Here is a 26,740-nt window from a genome sequence, read left to right as displayed (position 1 = left end):
AGTAATGGTCATTGAAAAGTTACTTAACATAGTCAAAAAATCATTTTGAAATATTTTTGTTTAACCTAATGATTTAAATGAAACTTTGATAGTTGTGTACTATAAATCAGGCACTTCGTATTCATAGGCTAAAAGACTGGAATTAGTTAACAAAATATGTAAAACTATGAAGTAAATGTTAAAATGATTACACCAAAATTTTTAGAGTAGTGAAGTTTAAGACCTCTTAAAATAATTTGGCTTTTTGTTCATGATTTTGTTGTAATGGAACACAAGTTTTTTAAGTAGAAAAAAGGAAAACAGTGGTTTCTGAGCAGTTATTATTTGCCACTTTGTAGTTGAATTTAAAGAATGCCCCCTTTTCCCCCTCCTTTATTTTTTGCCTCTTCCAGTTCTGGAAGTTGCGGTACTCAGTACAGAAGGACAGGTCCAAGACTTTAAATTTCCTCTGGGCATCAAAGGAGCAGGCAGCTCAATCCAGCTCTCTGCAAATACTGTCAAACAGAACAGCAGGAACGGTAAGATGGAACAAAGTCTTTTAAAAATTGATAGGTTTTTTGTTCAGTTAAATCTATTAATTCTAGAATGCTGAGTATTTGACTCTTAGTATAACAAATACGGCTTAAAATTTAAAAGATTTAAAATAACACCTTACTCTTTCCCAGTAAACTTAATCTGAATAAAGATTCCCTAAGGATTTTTTCATTTTATTCTTATTTTATAGTATCTTATCTTATTCATAAGCATATTTTCTGTAAGGACATATGATTGTTTTTACCTTCCTAGGTCTTGCAAAGTTGGTGTTCATCATTTATCGGAGTCTGGGACAGTTCCTTAGTACAGAAAATGCAACCATAAAACTGGGGGCTGACTTTAATGGTCGAAATAGCACCATTGCAGTGAATTCCCATGTCATTTCAGTTTCAATCAATAAAGAATCCAGCCGAGTATACTTGACAGATCCTGTGCTTTTTACCCTGCCACACATTGATGTAAGTTACGTATGCTAATGAAGTAGTGGAAGGTTATAAAACCAGTGAGGAAGGAAAGCAAAACTGACATGCTGGGGATGGAGAGAGGGGTAACGGGGAAATAACAGAGAGGAAAGAGAAGACCTTCCCATTTGAATTTCAAATGTTGGACTAGGTCAGAGACACAAGTTTATTTAAGTCTGTGAACATAAAATTAAATGAGCCTGGTTCAGTGATTATTAGAATTTAAGTGTATTCTTAATGAAAGCTAATTCAGTAATCAACAGGAAAATGTAAATGACTATAATTTGTTTTAGAATGAAAATTAACTCTTACCTTAACAGCATGATAGCTGAGTGTTTACTATTAGGACTCTGCCTTTTTAGTGTGGCAGATCTTTTTGGTTTGTTTGTTTGTTTGTTTTATTGATTATATTAACACAATCGTTATCAAGTGTTGTGTTTTTAAACATATAGAATTGAAGAGGTGATTCCTCTGCTGTGCCTTAGAATGCAAGTTGGTCGTTAAATAATTACATTGTGTTGAAAGATTGTGTGCAGAATTTGGCTGTTGTTATAGTAGAGTGAATAAGTGCCCATTAGATAGCCACGTGAATCTCCAGAATTGGCAGAGAACAGTGCATTTGTGTTGCTATTCTCTTATATCTTCTGCAGTTACTTCACTCTCTTAAGAGCCTTGACATACTAACTACAGGATTCAAATTGTCACTATTGTGTCACTGAGAACAAAAATGGGCCCAAAACAAAATGGATTTTTAAAACACTTGGTCCTTACAGAATTTTCTCAAAACAAATTCATGGCTCTATTTTTGTCACAAAAGAAAAAAAATGATTCTGAGGTACCATCAGTATGTAAAATTATAAGATGGAAATTGTAATTGTGTAAAATGAGTCTTTGGTAATTTAGAGTACATTTTAGAGTGTTTCGGACTATAAAGCCCCTTTTAAGTTAGATATCTTCCTTGTATAACATAGTCTACAATTTTGCTGATGAAAAACTTTATAGTCCGAAACATGCAAAGTTTAATCTAAATTACCTTTTACACATATTAAACAATTGCTATTGCCATCTTAGAGTATAAAATCCTAATTTTATCTTGTCATTTTATTTCCCAGCCTGACAATTATTTCAATGCAAACTGCTCCTTCTGGAACTACTCAGAGAGAACTATGATGGGATATTGGTCTACCCAGGGCTGCAAGCTGGTTGACACTAATAAAACTCGTACGACGTGTGCATGCAGCCACCTAACCAATTTTGCAATTCTCATGGCCCACAGGGAAATTGCAGTAAGTATTTGCACTTCTAATTAGTAGCTGAGAAAAACCTCAGAGATTCAAAACAGCTTGTGTAATAGTCCCTTCTTTGGGTGCTTATCGTAACTAAAAAGCAAACAAAGTAATGTGGATTTCTAATTGTTTCCACACTGTCCATATATTTCAGGAAGTCTTGGCCCTGTATTTATTGTTACTTCTCAAAATCATGTGCTCTGTAGACTTGTTCTAAGTTTTTCCCCTTTGGGCAGATGTTGGGCAGTGGCGGCAGGGATTTAAAAAACGAAGAGCAATAGGTTATACAGAAGAGATAGAGGGCTCTAAAGTTCAGCATGTCCTCCTCATCTTGAATGTTTGAATCTCATTTCAAAACTTTTAAGTTTCCTAACCACTTTGCACACTGCGAGACTGCAGGTTTCAAAAGATCAGAATGGCTTCTGGCATATTTCTTAAAGCGTATTCATTTCTTCTTGTGATTAAGAGAACATAAGCCAGGAGAGAAAAATATTTAAGAACTATAACATGAAAGCTCTCCGATCTATTATGTGCTTAACTTTTCGTATATAAAAATAGTGTAAAAACTCAAGGAAAAAATTAAAGCTTAAAATTTGACTTATTTGTTGGTCTGGAAAGTTATTAAAATGCCAATTATTTTTAAATAACTAAGTAGTCTTTAATTCTATTATAAAATGTTTTCTATATGTTAATGTAAGTAATTAATTCAGTCATTATTTTCTAAGTAAAATCTTTTACTTTCATAGATCATTCTTTGAATATAAAAATCAAAAAGATAATATTGAACTCTGTTATATGATTGAGAAATTTTTTTTCATATTGAACCCTGTTTGAACACATGAGTGATTCAGAGAGTTTAGTATTAAAAGATGAGCTATCACATGTGAACCCTGTCTTACCTTTAGTTAATGTAATGCAGGAATACTAAAATTCCTCATTTTTTTTATTTTCAGTACAAAGATGGAGTTCACGAATTACTCCTTACAGTCATCACCTGGGTGGGAATTGTCATTTCCCTTGTTTGTCTGGCTATCTGCATCTTCACCTTCTGCTTTTTCCGTGGTCTACAGAGTGACCGCAATACTATTCACAAGAACCTTTGTATCAACCTTTTCATTGCTGAATTTATTTTCCTAATAGGCATTGATAAGACAAAATACATGGTAAGTACCCCTTCGGTTTGTTGACCTTAGATCTCTGAAAATTATTATTATAACAGGTGTATCCACATATGCTGCTGTTAATATTTGACTTTGTAACTTAAAATAATTGACATGGCAATATTGAAGGATAATTTGTGATAAAAGACAAGCCAGTCATTAAGTAATATTATTATGAGTTAATTAATTTCTTGTATTAAGATAAAGTTACGTTTTTCTGCGTTGTTATTAAAACACATAATTTGAATAGAAGAATGCTGGGGATACTAAAATGAAAAGATCCTATTTTTAAATCTTTTGTTTTGTTTACACAGTCGTTCTGAGCAGTGATCATTTTCTCATATTCTGAGCAATTTGTTCACCATCATGAGGTCTCAGTGTCAGAAAGAGAACTTAATAATTAGTTAATGCTTTACCCTACATTCATCTGCACTGGGATGAATTTGAGAATGCTCCACATGTGACAAGAAAATGATGTTGAGTAGTTAGAGCCAGGATATTTGTCATTAAGGCAATTTTTTAAAAATTGTGTAATAGAAAAAAATAGAGATAATGTATGTAGAAACATCTGTTCTAAAGACTTGTAAAGCAGATTAGGTACAGTAGAATATTCAGATTTTAAAATGAATAGTTCTGGAAGAGAAATTAATGTGTTTTCTTATTTGCACTTAATTTTGCTATAAATAGTAGGGTCTCATAGTGATGATATTTCCAGCACACCTAGCATTACACTCCATAAGCATTAAGCCAAATTTAGCAATATTTTCATTTATGGAAAAAGAAAAAATGTTTTCTAGGAAGCAGTAATATTTTCTAAATCTTAGACTTAAAGTGAGTACTATAAGTGAATGTTGTATAGTTGGGGAACAGGCTATTTATATTCACGTGTTCGCTTGTGTTTTTTGCTTCTTTCCTTTATAGATTGCATGCCCGATATTTGCAGGACTTCTACACTTTTTCTTTTTGGCCGCTTTTGCTTGGATGTGCCTAGAAGGTGTGCAGCTCTATCTAATGTTAGTTGAAGTTTTTGAAAGTGAATATTCAAGGAAGAAATATTACTATGTTGCCGGTTACTTGTTTCCTGCCACAGTGGTTGGAGTTTCAGCTGCTATTGACTATAAGAGCTATGGAACAGAAAAAGCGTAAGTAATTGCAAGTGACCTGAGTGTTTTTCAAGTGAATAATTTTTTAAAGCCTGTTAGCTGTCAGTGAGGGTCCCTGACAGACTAATACAGCATCTGAAAGCTTTATTGGTAAGAGAATGGGCATGCCGTGCACAAATTACAATCAAGTCTTTTGTAATTTTCTAGGTTCAGAGGATTTGTACTCTGGCGAGGCAGATTCTAAATTATGGACTTTCTTTTTAACACAAAAGATTGACCTGAAACAAATTGAAAAAGTAAATAACTTTTTGGCCTTAGAAAGATATTAAGTAAAAATTCTTCTGAACTTAAAGCATCTGACAGGTTTAACTACTCAGTTTTTAAGCTAATGCTTCATTAGCTCTCTTTGTGCAGCCAACCCTCTAGCCAACTCTCGTTCTGAATTGTGACAGTACCACATTCCACCCCATATGTTTTACTTTGATAATATTTTATCAGGCAGTTTGAAAGGATTAAAATAAGTCACTGTCATTCATTTATAAAAAAATATAGATATTTATGGAAAGTGACAGAAGGTAGATGTAGCCATGTTTCTAAGGATTTTATTTGCTAGAGGCATGAATTTGCCTTCCAATTCTGTTTATTTTTTCCTTTGATAAAATTAGTTATATAAAGATTCTTTGGACTAAAGAAAGCTTTTTGACTGCACAGATGATGAAAGACAAAGAAATTCATTGGGGATTCAATGTTATATGAAAAATGAACCACTAAGTAAAATCTGTCTTAATAAGTTTATGCATCATTTACTCTAATACTGTATGAATTCTTTGCTTTGATTTTTTTCTAGTATTCATCCATTCCCAGTTGAGGTGTTATATTTGTGCTATACTGTTTTGCAACAGACATTACATCTGAACACTTATTTTTTTATCTCTTATTATCCATAGGGTTAAACACTAACTCAGATATAGATCCAAAAGGCAAATTTTGAAGATAAGAACTATAAAACGATGAGACAATTTGGAAAACCAAGTTTCAAGTTTTTCTTAGTAAAATCAGAGGTCTTAACAGTTCAGGATTAGGGTGGGAGGGGTTATTGTTTTCCCCATACAAGCATAATTATATACTTCTTTATCAAATTTAAAACCTGAAATGAAGAACGGTAGGTTGAAGTAAGTAATTACTACTCTTTAAGTCAGAGCCAACTCAGAATTATTGAAATTGTTCTGGCCCAGGATAAGTTAATTTTCAAAGGCAAATGTAAAGATAGTTTTGTTTGTTAGATTTTTAAAATTTCATTTTACTTGTGATGTTAAGCATCCATTGCAGCTACTTAATATTCTTTTCTTTCCATAATAGTTGCTGGCTTCACGTTGATAACTATTTTATATGGAGTTTCATTGGACCTGTTACCTTCATTATTCTGGTAAGGAGACTATTTTTCCTTCATTTTTAGCTTCCTGCTTTAGCAGTACAGTTGAAACAGGGAGAATTTGTTTTACTGTTAATTTATCTGTACATTCAAAGATCAGAGATTTATAAACATGTCTAGCTTATAGGATAAAATTATGTAGAATATTTTACATTTGATACCATTGTTGAGAGTTTATACACTTGCTAATATTAGTGCTATTTCTGAAAACCCTCTTTCCTTTGAGAAGTACCTTCTCTGCATTTGTAATGTAGTTTGCAAAAATGTCATGCCATAATCTTATATATATATATATATATATATGCCATGTTAAGATTGTATGATTTGAAAGTAGTTTGATAATTAGAAAGGAATAACTGTTATGTAAAGCATATTTTGTTTTTGAGTACTGGAATTTTTTGCTAAGAGATTTAGTTCGGGAAGTTGTCTTTAAAATCTATAGTATTAGCTCTGCACCAAACCTTTGTAGCATTTATGAATTAAATGAATGTTTTATGGAAGTGAAAGAACATTAGCTTAATATTTATTATCTTAATTTCCACAAAGTAATTTAGTACTTTTAAATAAATGCCCACACCCTAAATTCTTTTTAGGGCACAAGAAGGTTTTTTTGAGCTTAGAGTAATAAGTGAATATTAAATAAATTTTAAACTCATTAGAAATAAAATTACTTTTCTAAGACTTTAAATGCCAAATAAAAATATTGGTTTTCAAGAAATTTTATTTTAAAATAAACTTGGTACAGCTTAAATATAAAGACAATGTATTTTTAAACTTAAATTATCAGTAGTCAAATATTTGAAGTATAGTTGAAATTTTTTTTAAAATTAAAATATTTCAGTATTTAAAACTTTTCACTCAGTTTTAGCATCATGTTGTTACAAATAAGTGTTGTTGACCATTATAAGACTGAAAATGAAACATAATCAAGTTTATATATTGTCTATATCTGTTTATTTCTATTAAGGTTCTTTTAAAAAAGTGACATAAGTAAGCTTATTAATATATTTCTATGGTTAACAGTATTACAATTATAGTTACTAGTATTTTGATAAAATTAAGAAAAAATTTTAGTAGTTCAGGGAAACTGGAAACTACTTAAAGTGTATATACTTCTGTCATTGAAATAAATTATTTTACACAATTACTTATAAAAGGAAAATGAAAATTTGAGATGAATACCTGTGTGAATCAAACCAGTAAAACACTCTCAAGTGTTCGTAGGGAGGCTGATTTCTCATCAGAATTAGTCAATCCAGATGATTGCCCCAGTTTTTGTTCTTGGTTTACTTATGGTAACACAGCATAAGCCTATCTTGAATTAACTGATAAATAGCTGACATGAAAGGGGTATGATCCTTAAAGACATAGGCTTCTTTCTTCCCTGAGCCCTTGGTCAAACATGTTGATATTTTGAAAGTTGTAAAGATCACTTTAGGGATATTTGATCTATACTTCTGTCCTGCTGCTATTTTGTTTATTTTCTATCTCTGATGATTAAAACTGACTTTAGAGTATTAAAAAACATTTCGCTTGGCAAAAGGAGTTAATGTTCATATATACTCAGCTTCCAGTAAGAAAGAGGTAAAGGACATTTTATTATATTTCCCATTTATAGCGAGGGCCTACTATTATTTTTTAGTTTTGTCATTATTATCCTTTACCAAATCATTTACTTTGAGATGTGAAGGGCTTTGGGAAACAGTGTTCCCAACTTAAAAACAAAACAAGACAGAACAGCAGGTAATAATCATAGTACAGATCCTGGGAGTAATTCTTCTCCTGCAGTTGCTTTGCCATCTAATCATCCCAACAGAGAAAGACAGAGTGGTATTGAAGTGTAAAACATTATCTCAAATGTAACCTAAAATGAGATATATGATTGTACAGCACATGTTTGTTGAGTGTTAATATATTTACCTATATATATATCCTTATGGTGATATGTCATTTAAAAGTACAAAAAATACCTATTGATATTTCTAGAAGGCATAGTTTTGCATTTCCAGCTTTTCAGAATTGAAGTCATGTAACTTAGTAGTATTAAGTGTACATTTTTAATAGTTTTCAATGAAGGAAAAAAACATTTTATGGAAGATAAAACTTCCTGCTTCTGTATTTCTATAGAATGTCTTGCCTACAGGCACTAGAGTTATTATATCTATGAGAAAAGTGCTTGTAAGTAATGAGCAGTGGGAAACCATTAGTATGCCTGAAATGGTTTAATGAAAGCTTGGATCATGACACGTCAGGAGCTGTTCTTATCATTTGGACAGCTCCATCTGCATCGTTAATAATTAATTCAGTTCAGTGAGAGTTCAGCTCACACACTCATTTGGAAGTCTTCCTCAGAGAACACCTCTCTGGCTGCTAGTCCCAGGGAGAAATAGGTTTCTGCTTGGCTAACAGCAAAGATCTGGAGATACAAGTGCAGTTTTAGAGTTGCATTTGCCAGGTAGCAAAAGCTCTAGGGAGGACAAAAAGGGTCAGAACATGTGCAGTTCAGTTAGGTTACTTCAGAGTGGTGTTTCTGTTCTTCTGTCTTATCATATCCATGTCAGCACTGCAAGCCGTGGAATGAATTTTAAGCTGCTAAGCTCAGACCGATATGATTCAATTGAGCAGGTTGTTGACTATAAAACAAACCATGCACCCACAATCTATGCTACCCTTTTCTTTCTTTAAACTTCTTTGTATTTTCATGTTCATCAATATGGTGAGGATTAGCTAGGCCAGATCATCAAGTAGTGAGGAATTGTATGAGCAAATTACACTGGCAGATTATTTAAACAGTAATTTATGAAATTATTTTTGGGGATAGGTAGAAGAGTATTATTTGTTATTGAAAGAGAAAAAAAATGCCCATTTAGTGATTTAACTCTTTTTAGCTGAGTAGGAAAATTTTTTCCTTTTTAATTTGCTCTCACTCTTTCACATAGAATTCTATTAAGAGTTACCCATCTACCTATTTACCTGTGTACAAACACACATAAAACAGAGTTAAAAATGTGATGAATTCCTGGATGAGTTGCCTCATCTCCAAACTTAATCTTCAGTATGGGCATGTAGGCTGGTAAGTTGACATATAACACAGTCCTATTAACTTGTACTTACTTGAGGCTTCTACATGAATGATTGGGTAATGACATGTACACCAGCTGTAGACAAATATTTATGTACATAGCTGTAATTCCTATCTTTTTCCTTTCTCACTGATGCATAGCGTGTTTCAACCTATCCCAAAACACTATGTTTAAACTTAGTAGCATTTATGTTGGAAAGAAAAAACCAGAGAACAAAAGGGCAAAAAAATGGCTGCATTGGACATGAAGGGAGAAGAACAGTAGTTGGATGATGGAGACAATTCTTCTTACCCCTTTTGCCTGCCTTCTAGTGAGAAATAGGGAGAATTCCGCATTGATGGTTGTGATTCTTTTATTTTTTAAATGCATACCAAAGGCAGGAAAATAAATTGGGAAGAAATAAATATGAGGAGAAAGAAATCACTTACTTTAACCAGAAAAAAAAATACGAAGCACAGAAGTATAAATGCTAGAAATAGCCATTTATGTCATAAGGAAAATGCTAAGAAGAAAGAACTCAGTATGTCATTTGAAACTAAGGTTTTCAGTCTTCAAGTGACTATTTTGGACAATAGATTTTATCAAAGATGTTTCTTTTTGCCCACCTATTTCTTCTCCTGATTCCCATAGTTATATTTTAAGAGAACAGGAGTAGAAAAGAAAAAAATCCATTGAAATTTTTTTCTATAAAATTATGACTCTTAGAGTGCACTGCCTCCTGAAAAACATCATAGGAACACTTTATCTAAGAAACTAAAAATTAGCATTTACATTTTTAGACATTTAAGAAAATAAGAGAACTTTAAAACCACTATTTAAAGAATTTGTTTACATTTCAGTAAATGTTCTGTTTACTTCCAGAAAATATTCCACTCATATATTTTGTTGGTAACATATTAAAATGTTCAATAGCTAAATAATAGGCATTTTTTTCCAGTAAATAATACGTATTAGTGAAATTTTTAATGTAGAGTTGAGGAAAAGAAAAATATCTCACACAACATTTTTTGTTCTTTTATTATGATTCTCAGTGTCTTGCATGCCTTTTTTCATAATTACTTTGTCTTAAAATGATGTTATTTTATTCTATTAAAGATACCATTGGCTTATTAATTTATATCATCGTAATATTTCAAAGACTTAAATTAGTGTTGGATTTAACTAAATTTCTTGACAACCCAACCGTTAGCGCATTGGCTAAATTTTTCAGTTTCTGTACATTGGAGAATTCACAGACACTTGTGGAACAATCTGAGTGCAGGAATCCTTCTGTGGTTTTATGATTATTTTTCTAGGATTTTAAGTTGTTTTTAAAGAGACTCACTTTTTAAACATCTTTTTGAAACACTCAATTTTAAATATGCTAGAAACAACAGCTTTTTTTTCCCCCATTCGGGTTTCATGGGTTTGTGTGATATTTAGCTGTGTGTGAGTATAATTAGCACAAACAGATTGAAGGAAATACAACTAACTGTTCAATGTACAATTTGGCTGGTGGAAATAGAAGTGTGTGGACATTTTAGCCATTTGCTGATTTGGGGATGGTAGTGTTTTGCAAAGGAAATGGAGAATTGGTAATTATGGCAAGCCCATCAAGTGGAAATTATTTGAAGAGCACACCTTCTTCTGTCATTCAGGATTTCTCTGAGACTGTATTTTATATATTAATTAATTAAATATTATGTCTCCAGCTCATTCATCATCTCTGGTTGATTTGTAAGTTAGATTACTCTTTATAGAAGTGGAACCTTTTTTGAAAAAATACAAAACTAGTATATCTTCATTTTGTTAGAAGACTCCTAATTTTCTCAACCAGAATAAACTAGTTTTATTGACAAGACTGGGCCAAGGAGCCAGAAGACAGTATATGGAATCTCAGCATTGACATTATAGTAACAAAGTCGTCTTTGGAGAGAGAATGAACATCACAGATTTATAAAATGGTTATCCAAATGCTACCTGTTACCTCTGGAGATAAGATTATAGGTTGTTTGGTGGGGGGGGGGGGGGGGTGCCCTGTAATTTTCTGTATTTTCTGAACTTTGTCTTGTGAATGTACCATATTTGTATCTAGGAAGAAAACTGAGCACATATAGTTTATAGCACTAAAACCTTCAGTAGGGTGAGGGGAGAGGAAGGGGAAGTGCATCTAGTAGTCTGTTTTTTAAGGATTAAATGAAATATGTTTTCTGTGGCATTTTCAAGTTGCTTAGTTCTGTATTAGCAAGAAAGAAATGTTTTTGTGTCATATTTAAGCTTTAATTCTATTTTTACATAGATACACTTCATTTTCATTTCAGTTTTATTGGAAAATGAGCTAGTTATTAAATAATTGATTCTTTTTGCCTGGTTTTTCTTTATTGAAAAATATATTTGGATAGATTCACCCACATGCTTTCACATTTTCTACTTATTTTCTTTTTATTGCATAATACTTAATACATCCACATTTTTTTCACATACACGTTCTTTACTTTCCTTGAAGTTTAGACACTGTGGTGGGTATTAACTTTTTTCTTTCCTTGAATGTACTTCTACTACTATTATTTTATTCCTGAGGGGATAATTAATATGCTTAGAAAATAATAAGCTCCAAATTGTGGCCCTTTGTGCTTCAGGAAATTATTTAAGAAAAGTTGTTGAAGTGAGGGGGCAACCCTAGGTCTGGAAGTTTGTAATAAAAGAAATAGATGGTTTTTATCAGGACGTTCAAACAGAAGGGTTGAGAGGTTTAAATGATTTTAACTCCGAATATGTTAAGGCAGCCATTCTTACCTAAGAGTTGTAACCTGTTTGTTTCTTTATATGGGTTTTGCTTTGTTTGTTTCTAAGATATTTGGAGTACTTGTTTTTAACCATTCTTAAATTGTCCTAGTTAAGGCTTACAATTATATAAAAATAAAAAGTAAAAGTACTGCTGATTTTGCCTTTAAAAAAATTAGAGATAAACTGCATCGTGATTCTTTAAAAACCACATTGAATATTTATTGTACTATCAGAAAGATCTCCATAATTTCTCAAAGGCAAAAATTTGTGTCTTATCCACAGTACAGTAAGCACATTCTTGTGTGGATCAGTAAGGTCAGTAAATATTTGTTGAATGAAATGCATCATACTGTAATATTCCTGAAAATATAAGCCTTTATATATGACCAACTAGACTTTATAATCTTCAGAATATAAAGCTAGAAATTTTTTTTACAAATTTATTTACTTTTTCTCTAGACAATTATTTCAAGAAATTAATTTTTAAGTACTTTTTTAAGCAAAGAGCTTCTTTTGTCCTCATGTAATTAACATCGAACAGTGGAATGCTATCTGCCAGCACTTGCAAATTGTGCCCATTAACCTCATTTTAGTCCTTAAGAGGAAATTCTACATCTAAGAGAAATAACAAGGCACAGTAGACAAAATGACTGATATATAGCTTAGATTAAAGCCTTTGCTCTGTTCCTAAACTCATTAGGAAGGACTTGGAAATTTTCTTTATTGCCTTATGTCGTTTTTCGTAATTATAAAATAAGCAGTAGTGATGACTGAGTAAAATAATGTTATCATTTTATCACATGGTCTTGTAACTCAGTAAAAATGATCATGTTACTGTAACAAAGTTATGTCAATTATTTACCACCAAGGAATTGCTTTCATCCCTACATATATATAATGGGTCCTTTTCTGAATACACCATTTGAGCTTGCACGAAATCACTTATATATTGCTCACAAAATAACTTTGTTTTGTCTTTTTTTAAGTAATAATCTGGAGTAAATAAAATGCGAAAAAAGTCCAGGAACAGTTTAGCATAGTTTTATTTTTAGAGCAAAAAAATAGAACTGCCTTCACTCCATCCAGCATTCTGTCAGGCTTCTGTAGAAGCAAATGAAAATTACAAACGCTTAACTCTCTTCAGTCAAAACACACTCTTTTCTTCTGAGTTCACTCAGGTTGACCTCCCAGACTGTCTTTCCATGTCAGGTTCCATCTTCCTCAGTTGGCATTTGTTGCACCTAGAGTCTTTGCACAACTGAGTGTTTAGAAGGACTCAAAACAGCCTTTCTTTAGAATTTACCTTCTTCCATACAATATAGAGACGTCAAGAAAAAAAGAAATCATGGCCTCTAACACTTAAATAGCCAATACATATGCATATCTTAAAGTTTATCTTAACTTTATATAACCAGCAAACATTTTTCATATCTTTTCTCACTTGATCCTGACCATTATCTGACAGAAAGATTGTGCAAATGTTATTTTCCTCGTTTAATCAGTCAAAATCAAGAACTAGACTCTCAACTAAGTCTTAGGGATCTTCCCATTATAAGCTACATGCTGTAAATGCCGCTTCTAAGGAATTCACTTCAGTGTTTTCATTAGATGGCTTTTAGGCCCTGGAGTACCTATAGCTAAAGAAACTAATTTAGGCTTTCTAATTTATTTAGTCATCACCACATGATACTGATTTAATGAGGTTGCAATTTCATGTCAAATGATCTGTTAAAAATCGATCATACATAGCCAGAGTATTTTTTATTTAGGCTCAACTTGATCATTGCATAAGTAAAGTAAAATTGAATCAGTGACTACCATATACTCATGTTATTGATATTTAACTGCATTAGCCCATTAAATATATTTGAAAAAATATATTTAATTTTCCTTTTTGTCATAGTGATCTAATTCTTTATTGTTGTAACAGCTAAATATTATCTTCCTGGTGATTACATTGTGCAAAATGGTGAAGCACTCAAACACACTGAAACCAGATTCTAGCAGGTTGGAAAACATTAAGTAAGTATTTTGTATTTTAATTTTAGCGCTTGACAAACTAAGTGAAAGATATTCTCCACAGGGAATACATTGAACACCATCTTTCAACTGTAGAAATTATTCAGAATGAAGTTTTACTGATCAGGGTTGAGTCTCACTGTTACCGTGTCGTAGACATTGGTCAAAAATTAGATGATAATTTCTGTCAATCTAGAGCCAAGAAATTGTTTCAATGGCTTTGTGGAAATTCCATATCACTGTAGCAATTTCATTTGAATTTAAAATGCAATTCAAAATGATGTTGCTGTTTGCATGACTGATATGATTACATTAAGTTTGTTTTGTTAAATGATTTTTTGATTTAAGGATTCTGAGCAGTTTCTACTTCTAATCCTGTTTTCCTAAGAGAATTTACTCCATTACTGTTGTTAACTTGGAGATTATCTGTTGTTTTCATGACAATTAAATAAATGTTTATTTCAATGTTGAAAAAAACTTCAATATCTTATCAATGGAAAAAATGCTATCTAATTAACAAAAAATTGATAGCTGTTTAAGTCATCTTAAGAAGCATTTTCAGAGTTATTTTTTTAAATATGAGTTAATTTAAATTTTGAGGAGGTATTGTTCAAGTTGGTTATAATGGGATGTGGAAAATATTATTTTAAATGTTAAAAATGGCAGATCTATAGTCAGGGTAGTTTTTTTTTTAAATTAGATGTTTTAGATAGGTTAGTGCCAGCTTCATTGCATGTTGCATGGTAAGAGAGAGAGCTAATCTTTAGCATCTCTCTCTTTTCTTCCTTTTCCTCTTTCTATCTTCTCATCTACACCAGTAATTACCGTGTTTGTGATGGCTACTATAATACGGACTTACCTGGGTAAGGTAGAACCCCTACATTAACAAATTTATGGCATGATTTATATTTTTTACAAATCCGTCAATATCACCAATTGCCCTTAATTTTTATGATTATTTTGGAGTATCTTATTTGCTAGAGTATTTTAAACTATAATATGCCTCTTTTTTAATTGCTTGCCTCTGCATTTTGACTTTCTTAATTTTGACTAATTTTATAAAATATATAAATGCTTTCTTATTACTTTCTATTTTAATTCTGTCTAATAATTTTGTTTCTCTTTTCTGCTTATAATGCTTTCTAGCTATGAAGATAATAAGCCATTTATCAAGTAAGATCATTAGTTAGACATGGAATGCACTGACTTTAAATCCTCTCATTCCGTCCTATTTTCTACAGTTCTTTTCTCCTTAAGCTATTCATGATGAAATCTCTCCAAAATTATTTTATTTTGAAGTTGTTCTCATGTTTTTGTCCCATTTCAGCTAGGCTTCTTCATGCTTTAGTTATAAAACCTTAGGTTCACCTAAGATTAGTTTCTTAGACTCTGAAGTTTAGGTGTTCAGTGATTATCTGCCATTTAACCTTTCTGTATGTGTCACATTGTTCAGTGTCTTGAGTGCACCACAGGAATAAAAATATAGGAGTAAACTAATTAAGCACTCCTTAATTTCTTTTACCAAACTGCACATAAAAGACAATAAAGTCATGGGGATGTTTTGCACCTTGTATTTTAATATAGTTTTCATACCTTGTTTATTCTGAGTAAGAAAAGGTCATACCTGCTGTTGCTGTTTTCACTGGAGACTGCAGTACTAAATGCTATTGTTCTTTCTTTAATCAATGAAAGGTTAAAGCCAAAATGCTGTTGAATTTGAATGTGAACATAAAGTCAACTGCTACTACTGATATGTTAATATTTAAGTGTGCTGTGTGTTGTTCTCTCATTGAACCTGTTAATAAAATTCACTTTATTTTTTTAGGTCTTGGGTGCTTGGCGCTTTCGCTCTTCTATGTCTTCTTGGCCTAACCTGGTCATTTGGGTTGCTTTTTATTAATGAGGAGACTATTGTGATGGCATATCTCTTCACCATCTTTAATGCTTTCCAGGGAGTGTTCATTTTCATCTTTCACTGTGCTCTCCAAAAGAAAGTAAGTGAAAATACCTAGAGGCTCTGCTTACTTGTTCTTTGATTTGAAAATAATATATGTAGTAGAGAAGATTGTAAGTTACAACTGGAATATTATTAATAACATGTTTTAATCATAAATTAATTGTAATGCAAATCAGGAAGCTCAGGCTTCACATATAAAATATGTCAATACCAATCATCTCTTGAATCTCAATTTGGGACTATTATAAACTAGATACTTATGTTAAGATTTCTTCTTTGGAGTCTACAAAAATGCTTGTGCAAAGGGTATACAAGATAAACAAAAAGTTAAATAATCTTGTTCTTTGCTCAATAAAAGGAATTCAGTGGTTCAAAACAAAATTGAATATAAGGATAAATGGCCTAAATTTTAAAAGCACAAGATATACAAAAAATGAATATTAATATTATATTTTGCGTAATTTTGAAAGATCTTAAAACCCAATAATTTCATATCGTACATCTTATTATTTTGTTCTGATTTAATGTTAAGTGGAGTCAGCAAAACCGATTCAAAAATTAAAGTTGAAGGTGAAAAATTTTAATCTGTTACAAGAAGTAAACCTAAAAGAATAGCATAGCTGCCCTTTAAGTTTACAGTTTCTGTGCCTTTCACTAGGTATCATCCTTTCCCTGTCTGCATATCTAATGTAGTCTTTTTATTCTGTTATTACTAGTTGGTCACTAAATTGAACACAGAAATAGAATTGTGAAAGTGAAAACTATTATGTTTTCAGTCCTGACAAGATGATAGTGTTGTTACTTCCATCAGTTCTGAATAAGCTGTAATTTTGAGATAATGACAGTGGAATGTGCAATACTAACAGATAATGTACATTCACAGCAATATAGGCATTAGGCAAAACCAACACCAGAGGGTATTATTTGGATAAAATACCATTTGATTGCCGTTGTCTTGGTCATATAGCATTTCAGAGCAGTTAATAGCCATTAAGTGTGCAGAAATTTTTTGTGAGGTATCATGTATTATTTAATAACACTGAACTTTTAGCTTTCTAAACATTCTACAGGTATAACCTTGTAATTACTTCAGTTTTATGTATTTTCTACATAGATGAGCATTTTATATACATGTAGATGATCACATATTCATAACTTCTGTCAAATGTTTTTGACAAAGCATGAACTTAGCAGAAAAAGGATGAGGCCATCATTTATTCCCTCATAGAGCTTGTGTGGTGATTTTACAGGGATTTTGCTGTGCTTTTTAATTAACAATTACATTTTAAAATCATTATGTTATGCTTCTTTTGAACAAGTTCTACTTAGTTTTGGATATGTCCTATTGGGTGCTGCCAGGATGAATTGTTAAGAATATGATATAAGATGATTTAGTTAAAATCATGGTTCTAACTGCTTGAGTGAGCATATTTAGGCAAAGAAAATGCTTTGAAAATTCAACCCCATTGTTATTTGTTCTAATAGATGTAATTAAATAAAGCTAAGAGGATGAAAATGCAAGTGCACTTAGATTTAAAAGATCATTAATGACTTTAATTATCTAATTTCCCAAGGAATACGTGTCAAAGTTTTGGGCTTTGCAGGCAGATACTGAGCGTAGAAATGTGGGGCGGAGGGTGTGGAGCGGGGGAAGCCTTTGAGTGTTTTATGTAACCGACTAGAAAAAATAATTTCTTATGCAGCCTCTCCTTCTTCTGTCTTGTAATTTCAAAGACCGGCTCTCAGCCACAATGAAACATGTTTATATGCCAACATAGCTGCACAGAATCCAGAGCTCTCCACCACTCCTCCCAATTCTTGACCACCTAAGCGTGGCCTTATTATTTAGCAGTTGTTTGGACTTCACTTCTTAAAGTTTAAATTTTCTTTTAGGCCTACCAACTTTTCTAACTATTCATATATCCAAGCTTCAGGGGAAAAGGGAAATTACATGGGTAACTCATTAATGTGAATGGAAATTGCATAAATAGTTCCCTTGTGTGCTAATGAAGTGAATAGGCATCTTAGAGGCTCTACACTAAATGTTAGAGCTAGAAACATCAGAAAATGAAGAAAACATTCCATCCTAATTAATGGCATATGTATCAGAGAACCTTTTTTTGTCCTTTATTCTTCTGCCAAAGTAGTCTTTCATTATAAAGAGATTACCCGCAACACTGTGCAATCTAGTAAGAGAAGTTTATGTATTGATCTAAGAGGACTCGAAGCATATAAAACTGAAATGACTGAATTACAAGTGGCTAAATGTAATTAAGCAAGGAAAATATTAAATTTTTAATCTTATTTTCTTAGCATGAAATAGAAAATTGGGTTTACTAAGGCTATAGCTGGAATAAGACTTTTAAAATATTACGATTGTATTAATAAATAACATTTGCATAGCATTTCTACATATGATATCACACTTTAAAGATCCTACTAGCCAGTCTAGTGGACAGAGGTGTTTTTCTGATTCCCATTTCACCAGTTTCAGTTCATCTTGATTTTGTAGTCTCCACTGAAAAGTGTTCGTGAAACTTCTCTCGTCTGCTCATTTAATTAGAGAGAGGGAGGAGCAGGTACGTTTCTATTCATCCCTTGGTCTCGTGGTTATTCAATGCAGGTACGAAAAGAATATGGCAAGTGCTTCAGACACTCATATTGCTGCGGCAGCCTCCCAACTGAGAGCCCCCACAGTTCAGGGAAGGCGTCCACCACCAGAACCAGTGCTCGGTATTCCTCCGGCACACAGGTAACAGAGAATCTGACAGCATCTTCAAGTAACCTTCTTTAAGGAAAGCCTTTTGGGACATGTTCTGTTCAGATGCACTGATTGTTTCCTCATTATAATGATCTAGGTAGCAAATACTTGCCTTCTTAGTATTTTGGTTTTCATTTCTTCCTAAGTATTTCTTCAAGGTGCTTCTTGAGGTATAAACATCCTTTTTGAGAGGTATGCTTCTTTAAGAAGTGTGTGTAATCAGTAGATATCCTAAGCTTACATAGCACAGGACTCAGGGGACATTCAGTAAACATTTGTTGACTAACCATCCATCTCCACTTTAAAAAAGACAATAAATGAAAACTTTTTTTTAAGATTGGAGGATTAATACTCCTCAGTAGAGAAACAACAGAACAGTATAGACTTTCTTAGTTTTAGGACAAATCAACACACATTTTTAAAAAAAAAAAAGAAAGGTCAAAAGATAATCCTGCACAGATTGTTTAGAGTAAATCTTTGTGTGTATTTAATGTAAGGAAAGCTTGGGAAAACTAACATAACATGTGTCTTGCTATTTTATGTTAATAGAGTCGTATAAGAAGGATGTGGAATGACACTGTGAGAAAACAATCTGAATCTTCTTTTATCTCAGGTGACATCAATAGCACTTCAACACTTAATCAAGGTCAGTTACTAGGAAAATTTGAGTTTACCATTTAAATTTTGCCTTTTGCCAATTTGCAAAATTTTAGAGAAAATGCTGAATTTTCCTCTCAAATGGGTTTATATCACAAGCTCTTAAACCTGTTGAGTCATCTTTTATCCTTTATTACAGTACATATAAATTCCTTTTATTCAACAATGTAATGGAAAAAGTATGATTTTAAACTCCACGTTAATAGAGTAAGGCTAGAAAAAGTAATTTCTAAGAACATGTTTTGCCACAGATTAAAATGTTTTCCTAGTGAATACAAATTTTATTTCTAAATGTACATTTATGAAAGTTTTCTTCTTAAAACATTAGTATAATTAGAATAACTGCTATTCACATTAAACAGTGCCAGTTTTGCAGTGAAAATTCTTATTTGTAAAATTCTTTTTACATCTCTTTCAAAAAGCAAAAAGTAAACATCTAAAGTATTTATAGTAACTCTTCATAAAGAAATAATTAAAATACATGAGAACTTACAAAGTAATTTTTATATTTGAATTATTTTTTAATGCCTCTACAATTATACCCATAAACTTATCACATAATCAACAACTCTAACTTAAAATAATACAGCAAATAAAATAATTTAGCAAGATAAGGGCACAAGTGCATGTGCAGACACGTATTCCTGAGCACAAGCTTAGTAAATTTCAATTTATTGAGAAAGAATCATATTATTGTTTATATTCTTGGAAAGGTAATTTATCCAGGTAATTTCAGTTTTGATGTACTGAGTTGTAATATAATATGTTATATTTTACCACATGAAATATGAAAGACATTTTTCATTGTGAACATTGTTCTGATGAGATTCTGGTTTAAAATGAATAAAAGCGTATGCATGGCATCAAAACCAACTTGAATTTTAAAATATTTTTAGCCAAATTACATTAGCTATGCAAAACATATGTTTGATAAGTATTGAAAGGTTTGTAATTTGTCAATTAGAATGAGTGAAATGTGTGTTTATTCCATTGCTCTGATGTTTTACCTAATTCTGTTAAGATGACTATCAAAAAGGAAATGAATTATTCAATGATTCATTTTTGAAACCTGGCAAATAAGATTACAGAAGGAAAACTCTCGTCACATAGAATTTGTGAATGGTCTAATAATTCATTACACACAGTCTCTTTTTTCCCCTCAGCATGTGTGCTCTTGCATTTACTAAGAGAAGCTTGGTGCCATGTGTCATACTTTTTACCTGTTTGTGAAAGTTGTTTTTCCTCCTGCTTGTATCAGAGTTGGTATTAACACAGATGTTTTCATGAGGGATAATCCCACACCTGTAACTCTTGGAAGTTTCAGATTCCCTCTTCTGGGCCTCAGTGCTTAGGTTTTTCAGATTAAGCAGTAACATCTTGAAACCTAATGTTGATCTCTGCATCTGATTGCCATTTTTGTTTAACAGTGATTTTGTATAAATTAGTAAATGTCATCCTCAGCAGGTGTTTACTTGGGGGACTTAGCACCTGTGAATTACTGAAATTTAACTTCCCTCTCCCCTTTCTCCTTCAAATTAGTAGTTCAAATACACTCAGAAAATTTCAGCAGATTTTCCGTTGCCAACTTACCCACTACCCTTGATGAATACAAAAAGTACTTTACTGCAACTGTAACACGAAAATAAGAGAACTGATGTATTTTTTTCTGTTTCTTTGCTTTAGGAATGACTGGCAATTACCTACTAACAAACCCTCTTCTTCGACCCCACGGCACTAACAACCCCTATAACACATTGCTCGCTGAAACTGTTGTATGTAATGCCCCTTCAGCTCCTGTGTTTAACTCACCAGGTGTGCTTATACTTACGAATACAACTACCTTTCTTTGCTGCTAAACAGAGCTCTGATCTTTGCCCTTTTTCTAGAATACTCTAGTTGCCATATATTTATTATTACATCCTTAATTTCTCAGTTAAAAAGAATTATGGTATTGCCCATGCCAGGCTTCTAAAACTGCACTATATTATAGTAAAAATTCAGTCATGATAGTATTTACCAATAATTATCCATGTTTTTGACACAGGTGGCATAAATCTTAATATATTATTACAGGACTGACATCACATGGTCCGAGAGCCCATCTTCAAGATTTATATCATTTAGAGGTATCCTATCTACGTAATATACTATTCAGTTGACTCTAAAGCTTGCTGACAGAGTTTGCTTCTGGCATGACTTAGCTAATAAAGATAATTTGGATGCCTAGGTATAGAAAACTACATCCAGCATTATCGATGTAACCAAACTATAGTATAGTGCAGCTTTATGGTAGTTTTTCTTTTTTCTTAAAAATTTTGAGAATAAGGTTAATATTAGTCAGTTTATACCTATGGTTTTTTATTGGGGGAGGGGGAGAGATTGTCACTAACCCATCCTATATTTTGCCGTATTTTCTAATAGCTTATTTATTTAAATATATATATTTAATGTTAACAGAATTTTCAAGATTTTGGTGAAAGCTATTGCATAATTATTGTTAGCAAATAATCTTTATTTGTGATTGATATTTGCCACTAAATTAAACACAGAACTTCGTTTCCAATTTTTTTTCTTGAAATTCTTTAACGTAACTGCAGCTTCTTTTTTCATTCTCTTGTTTTTCTTACTTTCCTTATGCTTTCCTCTAGCAACCTACAGAGAGACAAGTATGGGAGTAAAACTTAACTTTGCCTATCAAATGTAAATTTTTTCAGCATGATTTTTAACCGGCACAATTAAAACATAACTAGCAGTCATGAAGTAGACTCAGCGGGCAAGTGGTTCACAATTTGCAACTCAGATGTTTCCAAATTCAAACAGTACATCTATATGTACTGCCTTTTGTCAGTAACAGAGGTCTGTAGCAAATGCTGTCCATACTTAAGTACATGCAATGCTGAAATAATTTGCTCTTTAAAGCCCGAGGTACTGTCAACCAGAATGCTTAATAATTGACTTATCATTTCTGCATTCCCACAGTAATCTTGCTACAGGCTGTGGAAAGTCTTCCAGTGATTACCTGAGCTTGGGCAGAAAAAGTTGCCTCTTCAAAACCAGCCAAAGATGTGCTTAAATCTGCAGTATATCATAGAAAACACCTTTTGGATTATCCAGTATATATTTTTATATTTATTGAACAACAATAAAAAGAACGGAAAATGACAAGATCAAACCTCTACAGAGGAAACAAATGCTAGCAACTGTTCCCCATGTCACTTATAATTTAAAAACATCAAATGTTTTCTGGTAGTAGATCTTCTAAAGTTTGTGGCATGCATATAAATTTATAAAGCTAGAGGATTGTGTCATTGAGGCTAAAGGAAACCTTGCAACGAACTAACTTCATTTAGTTATATGTGCTGTGGAGCATGATACGAATCGAATTGTCAGTGTTTCAGATGTAGAAGTTGGATCAGAAATTTTTAAATAACGTGAGTCAACAACAAATATGACCCCCCCTTCTCATTTTCTGCTAATGATAATTAATTGAGCATTTACTAGGTATTTATTGGTCATGACATTGAGTTTTCTAGGATAATCTGCAGCTTTAAGAGTGGAGTGAGCACTAAAAAGGGAAATTTCCTATTTTTTTCCAAGAATTAATTTTTTTCCTAAACTCCTCCAAGCCTTGCATACAATGCAGCAGCCTCACAGTGGTCAGTTTCATTTCAATAACATCATTTCATTCTTTTTTTTTCCAGACCTATCTGTAGACAAGTGATTTTTTTTCTCTAGGATTTTGAGAATGAATAACCTAACTTTCCATGGTACAGACCATTTAATTTTCTCTAAAACTTTTTTTTTCATCTGCCTGAGAAGCACTGTGATGTCTTAGTTTACATGTTTATGTGTCTGTAGAAAAATACAGCTCTAATTCAAAGAGAGCATGTTACCATATTTTTTTTCCTCCTAAACCTCTTTTCATATCTTCAGCAGACGTATCCAATCTTTCATTCCTTTAGAGATAAAATATATTAGCCAAGGCTGACACCTTTTTCCCATTCCACAGTTAATATTTATTCTTGGTTTAATTTCTGTGACCCATACTAAAGAAATCTCCTAACATTTCTGCGTTTAACTTCCATGCCCATGGTGTCTGTGGGCCAGTCTCGTACAGTAGACTCTGCTGGTTCATTCGGTGCTGTCACTGTGACTGATGCAGACTGCAGGGCTGCAGGCAAACTTTGACCAATAGGAGCCTGGGGCCATTGCTATTAGAGAGAGTATTAGTGCCCAAAAAAAAAGTTCAAAATAATAAGAAATATTCAATGAAAGAGTAAAAGGCTGCTATTGCTGGTAATCTAATTTGTTGAACCCTTGCTCTGACTAAGTTGCTGAGAAGCTTAGAAATTCTTCATCATGTTACAATAAATCATTTTACTTTCTTTTATATATCAGCTACTCTTAGGCCAGATAGCCTGAGCAGACAGACATGATGTGAGTTGTCCAAAGTGAGTCATTCCACCTGCTGTCTATCGTGTTGTTGGATGGTGCTTGTGGGCCCCTGGTCCCGTCAGTATGAGAGATGGCTGTCTTTGTTTAACATGAATTCTTCGTGTCTGTCCATTTTTTCATTCTTTTTTTTAACCTCATCTCCAGAAAAAGGAAATGTTAGAATGTCGTTTAAAGAGTTGCTTGCCAGTTACATGGGTCTATGTTGTACATTTGCCTTCAGTTTTTGTATGTGACTTATTCCTTTTTAATTTAGTGTTGTTTAGGACAAATTCTGTTAATTTTATTTTTATAAACCATAGTCTCGTACTTTAAAATGTAAATGTCACTAATAAATTGCTTTGCATTAACTATGCAAGGGCATGGAGTGAAGTCTTCTTTGTAAGAGTGTCAGAGATTTGACCAAAAATCAATTAATAACTACTGTCTCCCCAAAATTGATAAAGCAGTATTCTGTATGCCATCTTCCCTCCCTGGAAAACAGTATTATTCTTTCACACTTGTTCCTGTTATCTAAGGGGTTGCAACTGTTTACCGTTGGGAATGCGGGAAAGCCTGGCACTTTACAAGTGTTAGCTTTCAAATACAACTTTGTCCTGAACGACATTAAAAAGTTTTGTACCAAAGAAGTAAAGATTCTTTAGGAAGGAACAGGGGCAGTAACGGAACCCTTTCCTTTTCTGTTTCAGGACATTCACTGAACAATGCCAGGGATACAAGTGCCATGGATACTCTACCGCTAAATGGTAATTTTAACAACAGCTACTCACTACGCAAGGGGGACTATAATGAGAGCGTGCAAGTCGTGGATTGTGGACTAAGTCTGAATGATACCGCTTTTGAGAAAATGATCATTTCAGAATTAGTGCACAACAACCTACGGGGCAGCAGCAAGGCGCACAACCTCGAGCTGACGCTACCAGTCAAACCTGTGATTGGAGGGAGCAGCAGCGAAGATGATGCTATTGTGGCAGACGCTTCGTCTTTAATGCACAGCGACAACCCAGGGCTGGAGCTCCATCACAAAGAACTGGAGGCACCGCTCATTCCTCAGCGGACTCACTCCCTTCTGTACCAACCCCAGAAGAAAGCGAAGCCCGAGGGGACTGACAGCTACGTCTCCCAGCTGACAGCCGAGGCCGAGGACCACCTACCGTCCCCCAACAGAGACTCTCTGTACACAAGCATGCCCAACCTTAGAGACTCTCCGTATCAGGAGAGCAGCCCCGACATGGAAGAAGACCTCTCTCCGTCCAGGAGGAGTGAGAACGAGGACATTTACTATAAGAGCATGCCAAACCTTGGAGCTGGCCATCAGCTTCAGATGTGCTACCAGATCAGCAGGGGCAATAGTGATGGGTACATAATCCCCATTAATAAAGAAGGGTGTATTCCGGAAGGAGACGTCAGAGAAGGACAAATGCAGCTGGTGACAAGTCTTTAATAGTGCATCTGAGGGATTCCAGGGGCCACATGCAAGTGTTAGTAAATACAGACAGACTCCGTTGGCCCAATGCGGCTCCCTCAGACTCTGCTTGAAGAGATGGCTCTGTTGACCTGTGGTTCTCCAGTGTAAAAAAGGTGACTGAACCTTGCAGTTCTGTGAATTTTTATAAAACATACAAAAACGTTGTATATACACAGAGTATACTAAAATGAATTATTTGTTACAAAGAAAAGAGATGCCAACCAGGTATTTTAAGATTCTGCTGCTGTTTAGAGAAATTGTGAAACAAGCAAAACAAAACTTTCCAGCCATTTACTGCAGCAGTTTGTGAACTAAATTTGTAAATATGGCTGCACCATTTTTGTAGGCCTGCATTGTATTATATACAAGACGTAGGCTTTAAAATCCTGTGGGACAAATTTACTGTACCTTACTGTTCCTGACAAGACTTGGAAAAGCAGGAGAGATATTCTGCATCAGTTTGCAGTTGACTGCAAACCTTTTACATTAAGGCAAAGATTGAAAACATGTTTAACCACTAGCAATCAAGCCACAGGCCTTATTTCATATGTTTCCTCAACTGTACAATGAACTATTCAAAAATGGCTAAAGAAATTATATTTTGTTCTATTGCTAGGGTAAAATAAATACATTTGTGTCCAACTGAAATATAATTGTCATTAAAATAATTTTAAAGAGTTTGAAGAAAATATTGTGAAAAGCTCTTGGTTGCACATATGTTATGAAATGTTTTTTCTTACACTTTGTCATGGTAAGTTCTACCCATTTTCCCTTATTTTCCACTGTATACAGTGTTCTGCTTTGACAAGTTAGTCCTTATTCTTACATTTAAATTTCTTATTGCCAAAAGAACGTGTTTTATGGGGGAAAAAAACTCTTTGAAGCCAGTTATGCCATGCCTTGCACAAATGTGGTGAGATCTAGAAAAGATTGTGTGTCACCCCTCTGTTTGTTCTTGAACAGGGGGCAAAGAGGGCACTGGGCACTTCTCACAAACTTTCTAGTGAACAAAAGGTGCCTATTCTTTTTTAAAAAATAAAATAAAACATAAATATTACTCTTCCATATTCCTTCTGACTATATTTAGTAATTTATTTTATGATAAAGTTCTAATGAAATGTAAATTGTTTCAGCAAAATTCTGCTTTTCTTTTCATCCTTTTGTGTAAACCTGTTAATAATGAGCCCATCACTAATATCCAGTGTAAAGTTTAACACGGTTTGACAGTAAATAAATGTGAATTTTTTCAAGTAGCTAACATGTGCACTTTTATGTATGATACATAATTGGCTTTAGCGCACGGGTCCTTTGCTCCCCTTGGGGGTATACTAGGTCCCTTTGCAGTATAACCCACAAATATGCAAAAGAAAACAGTTCAGCTGCCTGATGGTTCTATATGCTGAAAAGAGTATATTTGTATTCTAATTACCCATTACCTATGTGCAAAATCTGGCAGATAGGTTTCAGTAGGGAAATATACTGAAAGTATTTGTGTTTGTTGCATTGCAACATAGCCAAAACAAATAAAAATGAAAAAAAGAAGATGTATTGGAAATTCTCCAGTCAAATTTAGGCATTGTAAAAAAAAAAAACCTGACTTT

General features: G+C 33.2%; 1 protein-coding gene across 20 annotated transcripts in view; it reads left to right on the top strand.

Moving 5' to 3' along the window:
* Positions 1–26,377, top strand: part of ADGRL2 (adhesion G protein-coupled receptor L2) — a 266,132-nt gene extending 239,755 nt beyond the window's left edge. For 9 of the 20 annotated variants that reach the window (XM_057715022.1, XM_057714956.1, XM_057714965.1 and 6 more), the window contains 12 exons: positions 393–518; positions 787–992; positions 2,108–2,281; positions 3,235–3,444; positions 4,363–4,583; positions 5,904–5,970; positions 13,756–13,847; positions 15,670–15,838; positions 18,425–18,553; positions 19,112–19,208; positions 20,903–21,031; positions 24,361–26,377. In XM_057715022.1, the coding sequence (XP_057571005.1) occupies positions 393–518; positions 787–992; positions 2,108–2,281; positions 3,235–3,444; positions 4,363–4,583; positions 5,904–5,970; positions 13,756–13,847; positions 15,670–15,838; positions 18,425–18,553; positions 19,112–19,208; positions 20,903–21,031; positions 24,361–25,115 (2,375 nt within the window). In that variant the 3' untranslated portion in view covers positions 25,116–26,377. Of the gene's footprint in view, positions 1–392; positions 519–786; positions 993–2,107; positions 2,282–3,234; positions 3,445–4,362; positions 4,584–5,903; positions 5,971–13,755; positions 13,848–15,669; positions 15,839–18,424; positions 18,554–19,111; positions 19,209–20,902; positions 21,032–21,263; positions 21,346–22,198; positions 22,651–23,617; positions 23,671–24,360 lie in introns of those variants that run through there. The other 11 variants (XM_057715101.1, XM_057715079.1, XM_057715117.1 and 8 more) reach the window with 8 other exon arrangements.
* The last annotated feature ends 363 nt before the right edge of the window (positions 26,378–26,740 follow it).

This window comes from Hippopotamus amphibius, chromosome 1, assembly GCF_030028045.1.
Source record: "Hippopotamus amphibius kiboko isolate mHipAmp2 chromosome 1, mHipAmp2.hap2, whole genome shotgun sequence".
Taxonomy (NCBI): domain Eukaryota; kingdom Metazoa; phylum Chordata; class Mammalia; order Artiodactyla; family Hippopotamidae; genus Hippopotamus; species Hippopotamus amphibius.
Note: the sequence above shows the minus strand (reverse complement) of the source record. Positions and strands in the feature narration are given on the sequence as shown.